The sequence below is a fragment of the Microcaecilia unicolor genome, chromosome 11, assembly GCF_901765095.1.
Source record: "Microcaecilia unicolor chromosome 11, aMicUni1.1, whole genome shotgun sequence".
Lineage (NCBI taxonomy): Eukaryota > Metazoa > Chordata > Amphibia > Gymnophiona > Siphonopidae > Microcaecilia > Microcaecilia unicolor.
The window spans coordinates 58,112,400-58,128,507 of NC_044041.1; the positions used below are offsets into that span (position 1 = coordinate 58,112,400).

The 16,108-nt window shown below is 41.4% G+C and overlaps 1 protein-coding gene across 1 annotated transcript in view; it reads right to left on the bottom strand.

Moving 5' to 3' along the window:
- The window catches only part of PI4KA (phosphatidylinositol 4-kinase alpha), a 205,370-nt gene that overhangs the window by 172,391 nt on the left and 16,871 nt on the right, over positions 1-16,108 (bottom strand). Inside the window, exons 6-10 of the mRNA XM_030219598.1 lie at positions 15,239-15,495; positions 7,740-7,806; positions 5,140-5,288; positions 3,958-4,023; positions 2,116-2,212 (exon numbers count right to left, since the gene is read on the bottom strand). Of these exons, the coding sequence (XP_030075458.1) occupies positions 2,116-2,212; positions 3,958-4,023; positions 5,140-5,288; positions 7,740-7,806; positions 15,239-15,495 (636 nt within the window). The remainder of the gene's footprint in view (positions 1-2,115; positions 2,213-3,957; positions 4,024-5,139; positions 5,289-7,739; positions 7,807-15,238; positions 15,496-16,108) is intronic.

A 16,108-nucleotide genomic window follows, 5' to 3' on the forward strand; every position in this document is an offset into this window, starting at 1 on the left:
AGTACTTCAAATCCACGATGCACAATTACAATTCTTCAGTGGTTTCCTGTCTACCTCAGAGAGATTAATTATTGTGCCAGGACTTAATCCTGAACTGCTGCTTGTCTCAGTATAAGGTTACTCCTGTGACAAGTTTGTGCATTTGCACATATCATGGCTACTTAACTGTACAATCTGTGAGGCAGCAGTTTCCTCCTGCTCCTTGGAGTTTCCAGCTCAATCAGAACCAGAGCTAGGATCTGTCACAGGGTCAGCTCAAGGGATAGTGGCACCCTGAGCCAACTTGCTTTGGAGCCCCCCCCCCCCCCCCCCCCCCATCACATCACTCCTGGGCCCTTTCCTCCCTCCTCCACACAGGTTCAGCATTTCTCCCTCCCTTGGATCGCCATCTCTCCTCCCGATCCATTCTCTCCCCCCTAGTCCCTGCAGATCCAGCACTGCTCCCTCACCTCTCATTCCCCCACAGTCCTGTAAAGTTTACGTTGGTCGCCAACAGCAGTGTCACAGACTGCCTTCGGCCAGCTCCTGGGTCTTCCCTCTGCCGTGTCCCACCCATAAGAAATTGCATCAGAGGCAGGACAAGGTAGAAGAAAGACCCAGGGCCTAACCAAAGGCAACCTAATATGCTGCTGCCACCAGCAACTGATGTAAACTTTACACAACCACAGGGGACTTAGAGAGGTGAGGTAGTAGTACCGAACTCATAGGAAAGGGGGGGGGGGGGGGGGGAAGACAGAAAAGGCTTAACCTGTAGACCAGGTGGCCCAGATGCATCAACCATATGTAAAAAAATCAAAAACGTAAAAGTCCTTACCGAAGTTGAAAAAACTAAGAATGCAGTAAAAAAAACAAGTCCCACATGTTCGGTTCGGTAAACGAAAGTCGAATGCATTAAAGAAGTGTAATCCCCGTCGTTAATGTGCCCGTAAAACATGCACAGAGCAGCCAAGCGTTATGCTGGCTGCTCTGCGCATGCCAAAAAATGTCAAAGAAGCTGAGGATCAGGAGGGGGCAAAGGCGCTCGTCAGGAGTGTCCTGTATGGATGCCCTTGCCCCCCCCCCCCCCCCCCCCCCGGCCCGAGGTCGACGCTGCTCCCCACTTCCCCTTGTATTAAATTAAAAAAAAAAAATCAAAAGAAAACTCCAAGCGGGGAGCAGTGTCTGTATGACAGCTCAGGCCTTAACGACAGGTCTGACTTCACGTTAAATATATCACGGTAAATGATTCGTTGCAATCGTCGGTATGGTTAGTGCATTGCGAATTGTTCACATTTCAACTGGAAGTGACTCGTTTGCATTCCGTTTTTGTTAGCTGCTAGAGTAGTCGGAAAATGGCCTTTACTGCATGCTACGGTTGAAAATTTCTTCGTTAAAGGGTCGTTAAAGTTTTGTGCATCTGGGCCCAGGTGAGGTCAGAGGCTGTGTATTTTGGTGCCGTTAATCATCGGCGCCCTGAGCCACAGCCTCACCTGGTCCAATGGTTAAGCCGGCCCTGATCTGCCACACGTCTTCATTTACAACTATTCAGCAATTGTTTTCCTTTATGTATTTGTTTTTTCTATTTGGTTTTTACAACCAAGAAACATGACAACAAATGAACAAGTATCTCATTATCTAAATAGCATAACAGTACCTGCTTATAATGTATGATTGTTCTCTGCCTTGAACTTGATGGTTAAGTGGATTATAAATGCCAGAATTAAATTGAATTAAACTGAACTAACAACTCATCTATTCGTGATGGTTCCCTTCAGATGCCAGTTTGTACCCGCTGCATACAATCACAGAGTTACCCTCTAACTTCCCTCCGTCCACCCCTCCCTCCTTCCTCCCCCAACTTCTTCCTCTTTTTATATTCTTTTCCAACTAAATTAGCACAGTCACCACAACAATACACTTTTCAGCTAGGACCACACCTCAGAGTTCCTTTCAATACCCCGCAATTAAGGTCCCTAAATTATCTGAGAAGCAGAACCCTGGCCGTGGAACCAAACCCAGGTTCTCTGTACAGTACTGTCATTGAGCCACTGAGGTAGCCCTGGAATAGGTAAGGTTCTGAATTCCTCCTGCATCATACTCAGAAAAATAAAGAAATGGCATGAGAACATCACGTACCTTTCACGTAGTATAAAGTGTCTCTCAGCATTTTAAACATTGTCACATAGAGTGGATCGCTAAAAGTTTTATAACAGATATCAGAGTTGGGGCAGGCCTGCAAAGAGGAACAAAAAAGCAGATACTTTTGCAGAGGAAGGCAGAAACATGGGGCTCCAATCTCAAGTCTGCTTTCATCTATGGCAGTGGCCTTCACTAATTTTTAAGCTGGAACTACATTGGATTTTAGTGAGCTGAAGGAGAGCTGCCAAATATCTTCCCATGTGGGGCCACGACACTGCTGACCAGTATGTGTCAGTAACAAACATCCCCACCAGCCCACTTTCAAACTTCGATGGGAGGTATCTTCAAGGTTGTGAGCATTTCCAAATGCGTTCTCTTTTGTCTATTGAGAAATGCCTTGTCCTTCAAACATGCAGCTCTTCCCCCCATTCACTTTCCCCTTTCTGCCCTGAGCCTGTGTAAAGAGCCAGAGTAGCAGACAAAAACTCAGAAAGACAATGGGGGCTGCCCCAGAGGTCTATGGGGCCACCCAGATACGTAGCTAGGTGGGGTGCAAAGGGAGCGGTCACTCCCCCAAACAGATTTTGAATAAAATGGTGCCTATGCGGATTAGCCCTTCAGCTTCACAGTGACGCCCATTTTACAAAAGGTCTGCTCCCACCCCCAATATCAAAACCTGGCCATGCTTCTGGGGTCTTGCACTGAAGAACACTGATCTATGGAATCATGATGGCAGCTCACCTGTCTTTGATTCTCTGTTATCTATCCCATTAACACAATTTCACTCCCTCACTACAGAGAGGATCCATGTATCTAAATCCCTACACATCTGGTTCATTTCTCTATTTCACATCGCACTCTGTACCAAGGTCCCCTTCTTCTGACCCCCTGTCCCATCTGTGAGTTGTTTCATAAACAAGAACTTGTATCCCCTTCTGTCTTTCAGTCATGACCTAAATTATGCACTGGTCCGCAGATGAGGTTATTTCAACAATAAGGAGCTAATTTGATAAAGGCTTTCCACGTGGAAAAGGTCTTTTATAAAACTGCACGGCTATTTACATGCTTGCTTACAAGATGACGCATAGTTATATACACACAGGGGTGAATTCTATATAAAAGTCAGAATGGTTTATAGAATACACGTAGCACCTGTTCCCGTGACTAAAACTGAATCATGACCATTTACGCCAACTAAAACCTGGTGTAAATGCCAACGCCTAACTTAGGCATGGATCAGGCATACTCTATAACAGCATGTGTAATTTTTAGGAACTCCCATTACCCGTCCATGCCACTCCCATGCCACACCACCTTTTGAGATCCACACATTAGAATTTACACACACCACTTTACAGAATATGCTTCGAAAGTTGCACACCTAAATTCTAATTAGTGCAATAATTGCTCATTAAAGGCCAATTAGGGGCATCAATTGGCTTGTTAACCAGTTAAGCTGGACACGCAATTTGGCCGCACTGCTAAATTTGAATATGCACCTTTAGGTGTCATATATAGAATCAGAAGGATAGCACATAAATGTATTCCTGAAAGTATAAGTTGAAGAGAGCAGGGACAGAGTTGTGACGTATGTGCATAATTTGTAAAATACGCAGGTACCTGCACACATTTACACCAACTTCAGAGCCAACGTAAATGTGTGTGTCAGCATTTGCACATAACTGGGGCTTATTGTAGGTTCCTATTTTATTAGGGCCCATAAGTGTATATGTTGTCTTGATACAATAATCATAAAAGAGGCACCCTTTTGGGCTTCTCATACAGTGTTCTGTTGTAAAATTAGGCCCTAAACTGTGACATATCAAAGAAACAGTATACCTCTGTTAATTCAGCTAGGACAGCATCTAGAGTCTTGAGGACAGGATCCCCGACTATTTGTTTCACCTGCACAAAACCAAAGCACATTAACAGGGTAAGTATCATCTTCTGAAACATAAATTTGGGGCTAGGGGCATTGTGTATTGGATGGCAAGTGTCAGCATGTGAGCACCACCTGGCACAGATGGTAATTCAATCCCTGGGCCGAACTATACAAAACAAGAGGGGCTAGAGAGAAACTCCAGAAGCACAGACTGTGTGAGACAACCATTTCTCACACTACATCCCTTCCCAGTCAGGAAACCTAAGCTGCAGTCATAATCTTCAACAACAGATCAAAAATAAAGCGTAGACAAGAAGGCAACAAGGATGTCTATCCCACCTCCCTCCCCTCAACCAATGTGCTATTAGGATTCCTCAGCTTGGGCCCCTACCTGGATATCAGACAATTAAGAGCTGGAAGCTGCCGGGTCTGTGCCGTTCATTTTTCCAAAATGTATATTTGTAAAAGGACTGATCTCGCTGCACATGCCGGCAAATACACATGCAACCACCGCACATGTTGGCAGATCCTTTTCTAAAATACCACCAGAACGAAGTATGTCCCAACCTGGTATCTCCATTCTGATCTCTATCTTCTATATAAAATGGGGCTTTTGAAACAGCCACTTGCACCCCTGAAGGACAAGGTACTTAAAAAACTACTATATTTACCAGATGACTAAACTTACTGTTATACAGCGTGGTCAGATGCTTTCCTTTCACAAAACCTGGGAGTCTTATAATCATTGACGCTCATCTCAGGTGTTGGGACCCTTATAGGATCCGGAATATATTCAGAGCATCTAGCTTTTATTGAGGGGGGCAATGGAGGTTTTCTGTACTATTATTTTGATATTAATCTCCTCTCAGAGGATTTTGTGCCTTAGCTGTGTGAGGGAGGGGTTGAGGAGAATTGGGGTCTTGTGGGGGGGGGGGGGGGTTCAGTGGGCTTGGTTGGGGCTCTTTTCTTCTGTGCTTGTTTAACTATGTTATGATATTTTGTATTTCTTATTTTTCATAAATAAAAAGTTATTTTTAAAAAATGGTGCTTTTGGTCTCATGGCCGTTGTTTCAGTAGTGACTGCATTACTGCCTGCTTGTGAACCACCATCCTGAGTGACCCAGGATGACTCTACGCACCATCTGCAGCAGCTGACGGAGCGTGTCCAGCGGAATATCAAACTCTTTATTGTTAATGCCTTTGATAAGGGGAGACACAGAGAAACTGGAACTGATTCTGGAGAAGTAATAGTCTGGGTCCAGGGCACTTCCATCAGGTAGGTAAGAACCTGTAAAATAAAGAAAACATTTGTATTTTTCTTGCAGAGAGACAGCAAAAGGTACCTAATTAAAATAAAAGACTGGAATAGCTTTTTGATGGGGGTTAGGGCTGTTCTAGTGGTCGTTACTGCAGTTACTTTGTGTGTTTGTACTTTTTATATTTTTTTTTTCATTAAAAAAATCGACAGTTTAAAAAACAAAGGCTAGAATAGTTAAATTTCTATGGGACTGGGTGTCTTAAAAAAACTCTCTTGATGTTTGATAATAATTGAAAATAATGTCAGAATCCAAGCAAGCAGAGATGAGAACTGACCATGAGCTTCTCTAACTCACACAGCTTAGATGTGATGTAACCATGTCAAACATTTCCCATCTAGTCACTGTAGCAAAAGTGGCAGAAATTCCAGGTTCTACCCCCCACTTTCACCTGATTTCATTCCATAAAAGGGAAATTAATTTATTAACAAAATACACTGCTTCAGCAGGCCAGTAGGAAGGTATTCAGCTACCATCACACTCCAGAGTATGTTAATTAAGCTCAGGCTGTAAGAGCTGGTATTTGTCAAACTTTGCCACATCAATGATCTACATGGGCATCAGCTTACAATTATACCCTCCCTCTAAGAAAAGGAGGAACAAGCATGTCAGCACCACATTACTTAACTTAGGAGTTTCCTTGTATCATATTTTCACAGAGTAACTGAGACAGTTCATTACAGGTGAAGAAACTTCATCCTTTAAGATGTCATTGCATTATGTTAGCATCTCAGTCTTCTAAGTAACCCAGGAAGGAAAAACAGCAAACGAGAAACGTATTCATACCTGTTAATTTCCATTCCCTGGTTCCTGCTAGACCAGTCTAATTACAATTTAAAAAAAAACAACTAGATAATCTCTAATGAAATGCAAAACAAATTAAATAAATAACTAACTATCTTCCAGTAACTGTTTAGTATACAGTTTTCTGAGCCCTCATATCTGGAAAGGATATTCCTTTCCAATTCAATAGAAATTCAAGTAAAACATAGTCTGACTATATCAAAGGGGACCAGCTGGCATCTGTGATATAAAGATTAGAAGAAAAACTTGATGAGAAAGTTAGTATATCCAATTGATGTCCTCTGATATGAAAACTAACTATCATAAACCTTAAAACCTACAATATCAAAAAAATTCAAAACTTCACAAACATTAGAATCAGTCCTGTTCTTGAGGTGTAAATTCACATCTTCCAATAAGACAAAGCCTGCAATATAATTTCACAAGGATTCTTTTACAGTTGAAGGGGGGCAGACTCAAGAAAAATGTCAGGAGGTATTTTTTCACGGAGAGAGTAGTGGATGCTTGGAATGCCCTCCTGCGGGAGGTGTGGAAATGAAAACGGTAACAGAATTCAAACACGCGTGGGATAAACATAAAGGAATCCTGTTCAGAAGGAATGGATCCTAAGGAGCTTAGCCGAGATTGGGTGGCAGAGCCGGTGGCGGGAGGCGGGGATAGTGCTAGGCAGACTTATACGGTCTGTGCCAGAGCCAGTGGTTGGAAGGCGGGGATAGTGCTGGGCAGACTTATACGGTCTGTGCCCTGAAGAGGACAGGTACAAATCAAAGTAGGGTATACACAAAAAGTAGCACATATGAGTTTATCTTGTTGGGCAGACTGGATGGACCATGCAGGTCTTTTTCTGCCGTCATTTACTATGTTACTATGTTACCAGGTGGATAGCAGATCAAAAGACAACCCAACTTATTCATTATTTCACAAGCCATTAGTTCTACTTCTGGCATCTGTACTGAATCCACCATCTTCACTTAAAAAACATTTTGTGAATAATAGCTAAACCACTTCCTTGCTTATAGGATCTGGGTTTATGAAGCACCTGATATCTTAGTGGAGGAGTAGCCTAATGGTTATTGCTGTGGGCTGAGAACCTGGGGAATTGTATTAAATTCCCACTGCAGCTCCTTGAGACCCTTGGCAAGTCACTTAACCCTCCCTTGCCACAGGTACAAACTTACATTATGAGCTCCTAAAACAGAAAAAATACCTGCATATAATATATGTGAACTGCTTTGGTTGTACCCACAGAAAGGCAGTATATCAAATCCATGACCCTTTATTCCCTTTAATGGACATATATCTAACAACAATGGATCCTCATTTAACTTCAGCCAGGTCTCCGTTATAAAAACAAGATCTGGCTGAAATTCTGCAATCCAATCCTTAATAAGCAAGGTCTTATTACATACTGACCTAGCATTTATACTAAATCATGGGAAATTGTCCACAATCACTGTAATTGTAATGACTAAACTCTACCATCCCAGGTGCTCTGTCCTTTCAGCACAAATGCCTAAAGAGCCAGGAAATCTTTGCTCCTTGTTTCTATGATTCAGAAAAGCCATAAAAATCAGGATGCACTGTGAAAAGAAATATACACTAAGCAGTCAAGGCTTTACCTTCAAAGTACTGAACGGCACAACCTCCAGGAGAGCAGGGAAGGGGCACTGCCTGGTCAGGACTGACCTAGAACACCAAGGACAAAGCAATCATACTTTATTCACCAGAAGCTTGTTCAGAGCTGGCTGAAGTTTAGATGAACCTGCAGATTGCACAGAGCTTGCAGAGTCTCTTCCTATACAGTTATCCATGCACAAAAAAATGTGAATACCAAAAAACCCTCCAGCAAAACAAAGAAGGTACCCCTACTGTGAACAAAACACACATCCACTCCCCTCCAAAAAGCAAACCTAGGGATTGATATTCAAAAGGGTTTAACTGGGCAGGGGAGGCTCCTAGCCGGTTAAACCCTGCTGAGTGAGCCAGCCAGCCACCAATATTCAGAAGCCCTTAACCTGTTAGTACTGCTGAATATGTCTGCTAACCGCCATCCCCTAACTGGATAGGTTAGGGGCAGCCATGGGCAGAGTTACGGTACAGCATCAACTTCGCCAGTTAGCGGTGGTTTTCAGTCTGATAACTGGCAATAAAATAGCTATCCTAACTTTAGGCACCAAGTTATACTAATTTGAATATTGGCCAGTGTCTGGTTAACTTTCAGGTGGTCAGAAAAACACGATTATTAAATGCCGGGAGCCTTGCACACCCCAGCATTGAATATCCAGGGTTAGTTCAGCCCAAGGCTCGAAGCTACTTACTACCAAGGGCTGAATATCAGGCCCCTAGCAAAACACAGCAGTTGGGTGATGGAAGCTAAGCTACTCAAATAAGATGGTAAAAATAACGTGTTCACAATAATATAATGCAGTAGAAATCCACCGAAGTGGAGAACCCTGAAATCCCATGGGATAACAGCAACAGCAGAAGACAAGTGAGAAATCAACCGTGGACTCCAGAAACAAACAATGGAAAACCTTGATATTTGTAAGAAGATTTATAATCTTCTTAGAAATATCAAGGTTGTCCCTTTTGTTTCTGAAGTCCATGGTTGATTTCCCACAATAATATAATCAAAGTCGTAAGTAATTAAATTATAAAATTCCACACAGTCACAGCTAGGAGGTACTGTTAAAAACCATACTGATTGCTCTTTCTAGGATGCAAACAGCTCACTATCATCCCTTTATCCCTAGGGTTCTATCCTTGTCCCCACCTTATTCAGTATTTGTCTCTAAATGTGAAGCTATTTATTTCCCTAACCCCTACATACCTGAACTTTCCACACCTTCCAAGTTCCAAATTTTTTTGATATACCACCCTTTAGTCAAGCCATCAAGAAGGTTTACATAGTCAGTATAAACAGAGTAAGCCAATAGGTAGCACAAAAGTAGGGAAGAGAAATAGGAAGAAATGTAAGTGTTACAATTCAAGGATAGAGAAGGAATAAAAAAGAAAAAAAGGTTGGTGTTCATCAATCCAAGGAATCGGTAGCTGCTCCAATACCTAACCAGTCAGCGATGAGGAAATGTTATGTATAAGGCTTGTTAGAAAAGGTGGGTTTTGAGGGACTTTTTGAATTGCTGGTGGGAGGATATCATACAGAGAAGCAATGGAAAGGTGTTTCATAGCCTAGAGTCAGCAAAACCCTACATAGAATCTCTACATGTATGCCAAAACATGTGGAGGAAGGAGGGACCTGCCAGGAGATTCTACTTCTATTATGGAACATGTTCTTAAATTCTGCAATAAGGTAAAGATTCTGGGAGTGATTTTTGACCACAAACTGACTTTTAAAAAGGACATACTGACAAGGTTTTCCAATCCTTCTTCTCTGAGTTACAGCGTATTCGCTCAGTTAAGCCATATTTACCCTCACCTTCTATCCGAATGCTGATTCTTTCCTTAGTTATCATCTACCTAGGTTATTGTAATTCCTTATTTTCTGGTCTTCCACTATCTTCCCTTAAGCACTTACAACTTCTTCAGTCAACAGCTGTCAAGTTAACTTCATAATGCTCAGCGTTTTGATCACATTTCTCTATTATTAAATCACTGAGAATTGGCTCCGAATGCCGGCTCACATCCAGTTCAAATATCTGATCCTGGAACACAAAGATCTTCTACATTTGTTCAAACGTCTGATCCTGGAACAAAAAGGCCTTCTACCTTCTGCTCCAGATTACATCACCATCCTCCTGGTTCCAAACACTACCGCATGTACACTATGATCCTCTCAGAATGCCCTCCTTCAACTCCTCTCCCCCCAACTTCATTTAAAGACATCACCCGCGAAACGGCATTTTGTTATGCCAGACCAAACTCTGGAACAACCTACCATTTGAAATAAAATCAAAACCCTCCTACCAACATTCAAAAAAACAGTCAAGACCTGGCTTTTCTGTCAAGCTTTAACATTCACACATGTAAAGGCTTTTTTTCATGTTTTCTCTTCCCTCTCTATCTCTCTTTTTAACTTATTTGAGAGATTGTTAATCATCTTGATGCGTTTTCAATGCGATGGGTATATCAAGCCAGTGTAAAATAAATAAATACATAAGAGACACACATATAACACAAAATATTGCCAAATGCCTGTGTTGGGGCTATATAAAAAGAGTAGGACCACGGTTGTCAAATAGATGCCTGAATTAACTTATATGTGACTGTCTCTGGGAAAAGTGACTATAGCAGCAGACCTAAAAATGTTGAGAATGGCCAATTCTTTACATCATGGGTCCATAAGCAGTCTGAAAAAGTTACATGTTTGAAGTTCTATAACTTTTTTATTTTTTCACTTAAAAGGATAGGGTTTGAACAGTTGTATTATAAGAATTCATTAAAACCTCATTTTTTGTTTCTGATGACTTTAGTCACCTTTTCCTAGAGATGGTCACACATTCCACAAGATTCTGCCTTGGTGGTTCAAAGCGGATCACAAAAGAATTAACCAGAAATTACAGTGATTAAAACATTCTAAAATTATTCCTTAAGAAGATATTTATTAAACAGGTCAAAAAATGATCTCAACTGTTCTGGAGCAAAAAACATATTTAACCCCTAAATATCGAATCAGGCATTTACATGGATAGGCAAGTTAATATGAAGCACCAAGCTTAATTTTGTCCCTCATCGAAAGAAAAAAACTTGCACTATTCCTGTGTCACATCTGGAAAAATCCAAGAGGATGTTTTACTAAAGCTTAGCTCGAGTTATCTGCAGCAGGGCCCATAGGAATAAAATGGGCCCTGCTGCAGATAACTGAAGCTAAACTTTAGTAAAAGACCCCCCCCCCCCCCCCCAAAAAAAAAAAAAAAAAAAAAAAATTTTTGGACCACAAAATCGTACTTGATTATTCCGAAAGTAAAGTCTCCTAATAGCATTTAGATCTTGTTCAAAGATAAATGAGCCCAATAATGTTGATCTTTTCTTCAAATCAGAAAAGGACTCCTCTAAAACTGCAGTTAAATCTTTATCCTTATTATCTTTCTTATTTCCTGAATGTTAATATGTTAATATTCAGAAGACCCGGGCATAACCTCTGGTTTATTAGAGACATCAGGCAAATAATAGTTTGTTTTTAAATTCACATTTACTGGTAGTGAATTTCAAATTACAGCCACTTGGCATGAAAATAAAAACATAAGCTTTTTACTGGGTCAGACCAATGATCCATCTAGCCCAGTATCCTGCTTCCAACAGTGGCCAATCCAGGTCACTGGTATCTGGCAGAAACCCATATATTAGCAACATTCCTGGAAACGAAAACAGTAACGGAATTCAAACATGCGTGGGAGAAACATAAAGGAATCCTGTTCAGAAGGAATGGATCCTAAGGAGCTTAGCCGAGATTGGGTGGCAGAGCCGGTGGCGGGAGGCAGGGATGGTGCTGGGCAGACTTATATGGTCTGTGCCAGAGCCGGTGGTGGGAGGCGGGACTGGTGGTTGGGAGGCGGGGATAGTGCTGGGCAGGTCTGTGCCCTGAAAAGGACAGGTACAAATCAAGGTAAGGTATACACAAAAAGTAGCACATGTGAGTTTATCTTGTTGGGCAAACTGGATGGACCGTGCAGGTCTTTTTCTGCTGTCATCTACTATGTTACTATATGTAACCCCAAAGAGTAGCAAGATTCCGGAATCCCAAGGAGTAGCAACATTCTATGCTACCAATCCCAGGGCAAGCAGTGGCTTCCACATGTCTGTCTCAATAGCAGACTATGAACCTTTCCTCCAGGTAATTGTCCGAACTTCTTTTAAACACAGATACGCAAACCGCTGTTACCACATCCTCCGGCAATGAGTTCCAGAGCTTATTTATGGAGTGAAAAAATATTTCCTCCTATTTGTTTTAAAAGTATTTCCATGTAACTTTATAAAAATAAACAAAAAAGACTACTGGGTTAATATTCAGAACAATTTAACTAGCCAGAAACGGCTCCTGGCCAGTTAAATTGCTTGTTCGGGGCTAACTAGTCATTTGACCGTAAGGTCATCCCGCAAATTTCTCAATCTGCACTTCCCCAGCTGTAAAGGTCTAAAATACAAGCTGACACATGCCACCACCTTCTCTTACATGAGCACACAGTTGTGGAATGCACTACCTACAGACCTGAAAACTATTGATGAAATAACTAACTTCCGCAAATCTTTGAAGAAATATCGCTTCAACAAGGCATACAAAGAGAACCCATAGCCTGACAAAACCACCTTAATAACCCACCCAGCTACGAAAGTCCACCTCTATACTATCCCGCCTAATACCTTTCCTTTTCAATTCCTTTACTCAACTTTAGCACACTATCTTATATTGTATTTATATCCTGTAATGAATATGTCATAACAACTCTCTTTAAGCCTGTAATGATTATGTCATGACAAATCTCTGTAAGCCACATTGAGCCTGCAAATAGGTGGGAAAATGTGGGATACAAATGCAATAAATAATAATAATTTTCAGTGGCACTTGACTGGTTAGTACCACTGAAAATAACCGGTTAGTGCCAAACTCAAAAGTGGCTATTTTGGGGCCATTCAGGGGCAGAGTCAGCACTTGGTCAGTTAAGTGCCAATATTCAGCACTTAACTGGCCAAGGTAACCGCTTAAATAGGACTGCATAACAATCAAGCCTACCTTTGGGCCTCTTTTACAAAGCCACGCTAGCGATTCCATTCAATTTCTATGGGTTTCCTCTTATTTGCCACGCAGGAATCACTAGCACGGCTTTCTAAAAGACACCCTTTATGTGGTGCCCCATTGCCAGTTAAGTGCTGAATATTGCACTTAACCGGCTCTGCAAACCCAAAATTTCAATGCCACAGCTCGGACCTGGTCCAGTATTGAATTTTCAGGCATAAAACTGGCGGCTGTCAGCAAAACATGAAGTGCCACACTGGTTGAATATAGACTCCTATGAATTCATTTATAGCAACTCTGTTTAACTGAAGGAAAAGAACATTTTTCACAATGCAAGTATTTATAATCAAATAGGAATTAAACCAATGACATACAAAGTAAGGAAGCTGCACTATGTGCTATCCCAAAATCCAGAGTACAAAGTTTAAACTTCACACAGGCCTCCATAGGCAACCAATGCAGATTGCGCCAAAGCAGTGTAGCTCTAGCAAACCTACCTGCATAAAGTATTACTCTGGTGAACATCTGAAAAAGTGAAGACAACGGGAATTCAAAGTAGATAAGAGAAACTTTGTATTCTTATAGTCCACAATAACCTCTACGTTCTATACAGATTACAGATTAAAAGAAATCCAGACACTTCCTGAAGAATTACAAAAACACAATTCTAATGCCAGACCCCATGATTAACATAATAAACACTTCCTAAACAAACATGGTTTTAAAAACTTTCTAAATAAGCAATAACTTGTCATGATTCTTATCTGGAAAGGTAAAGTGTTCTAAATACGAGAGTTAAGAATGGAAAAGTAGTAGAAAATATCGACTTCAGACAACATTCTTCGGGCTTGGATACTGTAATATAAAATGGTTCCTGGATACCCCTAACCTACCGAGATTAGGGTAACCTATTAGTTGTAACATATAAAATAGAGCATTGGCATATAAAATGTTAAAAATCATAACACATAATAAAAAAAAGTGGTTCACAAACAAACTTAAAAGGGACATAAGGGGACAGGGAGGGGAAAAAGGGAACCGGAAGAAAAAAGTAAGGAAAAAGGAGGAAGGGGAAACTTTCTTGAGGTAAGCTTTCCCCCATTCCCTTCCCTCCTTCTCCTTCCTCTTTCTCTCTTCTCGTCCCCTCTTCCTAGTCTCCCTCCCTCATTCTTTCTCCTTCCTTCTCTCCCTCCTTTTTCACTTCCCTTGTACTCTTATGTACCTTTACGTGTATAAGGGCTGTGTTTACTAAGGTGCGGTATAGGCACATAGGAATGTACTGGTGCATTAAAATTTAAAGCGACTTAACTTTAAAGGAACGTTCAAAAACGCTAACGCACCTTAGTAAACATATCCTTAAGTTTGTCTGTTAATCACTTCCTTTTGTTACTCTCTCTTATCTACTTTGGTTCCACATTTTCTTGTTTTCTTTACTCCTTTAGGTGGTCACCATCTATTTGGCTACTGTGGTCCCACTCTTTCTTATACCCCCTACTACAAATATTTGGCCAAAAACATGTCAAGCAATATTTTGTATAATATGTATGTTCATAATTGTAATAAAGTGTGCTTTTAACAATACTTCCTAGCTGTGATTTTATGTATTTTTATGATTGATGTTCCGAGTATCCTTTTACCAAATTAGTTTAGTACTGAAGATTCCATTACCCAACTGCTGTGTTTTAACACAAGAAACAGGAAATGTGCAAGGCAGAGGCAGCAATACTGCAAGCCTCTTTCCTTTCCCACCTCCAAACATGTACTATACTGAAAGCAGCAGTGTAAACTACATACATACACACAGAGTTTCAGAACACAACAGATACATTCCATACACAAGCAGAGCTCCACCACAGAACAGGTACAACAACACATACATATATATATATATATATATATACATACATACACACACACATATATATATATACACACAGAGCTCTACTACAGAACAGGTACAACTACACACATATACCCCGAGCTCTACTACAGAACAGGTACACCCACCCACCCACAATGAGCTTTACAACCGGTACACCCACCCTTCCACAGACCTCTCCTACAGAACAGGGACACCCATACCCCCACACAGCTCTCCTACAGAACAAGTACACTCACCCACACATACACAGAACTCTAGCCAACCCAGGTAGCAGCACTGCAAACTAAATACACAAATACAGATCCACCACAGAACAAGCAGTGCAAATTACATACATGTGCACAGCTCTCCTCAAAACAAGTACAACATGGGCATCAGCAGTGCAAACTATACACACATGTACACATACACACAGCACCACCACAGAACAGGCACATCAGAGGCAACACTACTGCAAGTGTCCCTTACATAGCAATAACCCATCAGGTAACTAAATGTGGTCTCTCTGCTGTGCATGTGGAACAGGACAAGGAAGAGTTCCAAACCTGAGAGCCACTGGACATGTTGTTCTTTCTCTTCAGAGAGTCGCCCTGGCACACGGTTAGCAAGGAAGTGGGAATAATTGACCGGAAGTCATTGAAGGAGCGCCTGCGGACCCCCTCCAGGTCCTCTGGGGCCCTTGCAGTCTGTGGCAAGACCTTTGGGAACAACTTGGTTAACAGGGCCTCGTCTGTGTTGCTGTAGCGACCAAATGCACGTGAGATACCAATTAAGCATGGCACTGCATATTTACAGAGGTACTCTGGAAGAAAGAGACATCATTAAACACAGTTGCCTCAATTAGTGGATTTTACTTGAAAGCAAAGTGCGTTTAAATGTGGTTGACACTGAGAATTACTGAAAATATATAACTTACCAGATCAAAACATCTTTCCTGTTGGCAAGAAGGATTCCAATGAAGTGAATGACCTACATAACCCTACTTTCATTGGCAGCAAATCAACTTTGCCATAAAAGTCATGCACATGCAGATGGACAGATTTAACCCAATCTGGTGCATCTGGATGAACAGTTAAGTCTGCAGAAAAATTTACATGTGGTGCATATCTATCAGGCAGTAACATACCAATTTTCAAAAACACTGCTCGGGCAAAAAAATTTGTAGAAATCGGTTCCTAAGAAGGGGGGGGGGGGGGGGGGTTGCCACAATGCACACTTTTGTATTTTAAAAGTTATTCAAGCGTTGTTTTGATTGGAAAACATGCCCACAGAAAAAGAAGGTACAAATGTCTTAATGGACTCTGTGGCTATATGTGCAGTCTGAAAGTAACCAATATAAGTTTGCAAATGAAAACCTAGGGGCCGATACTCAGATTGCAGGAGCTAGCTAGGCCAACTCCCGCTGTCGGCGCTGA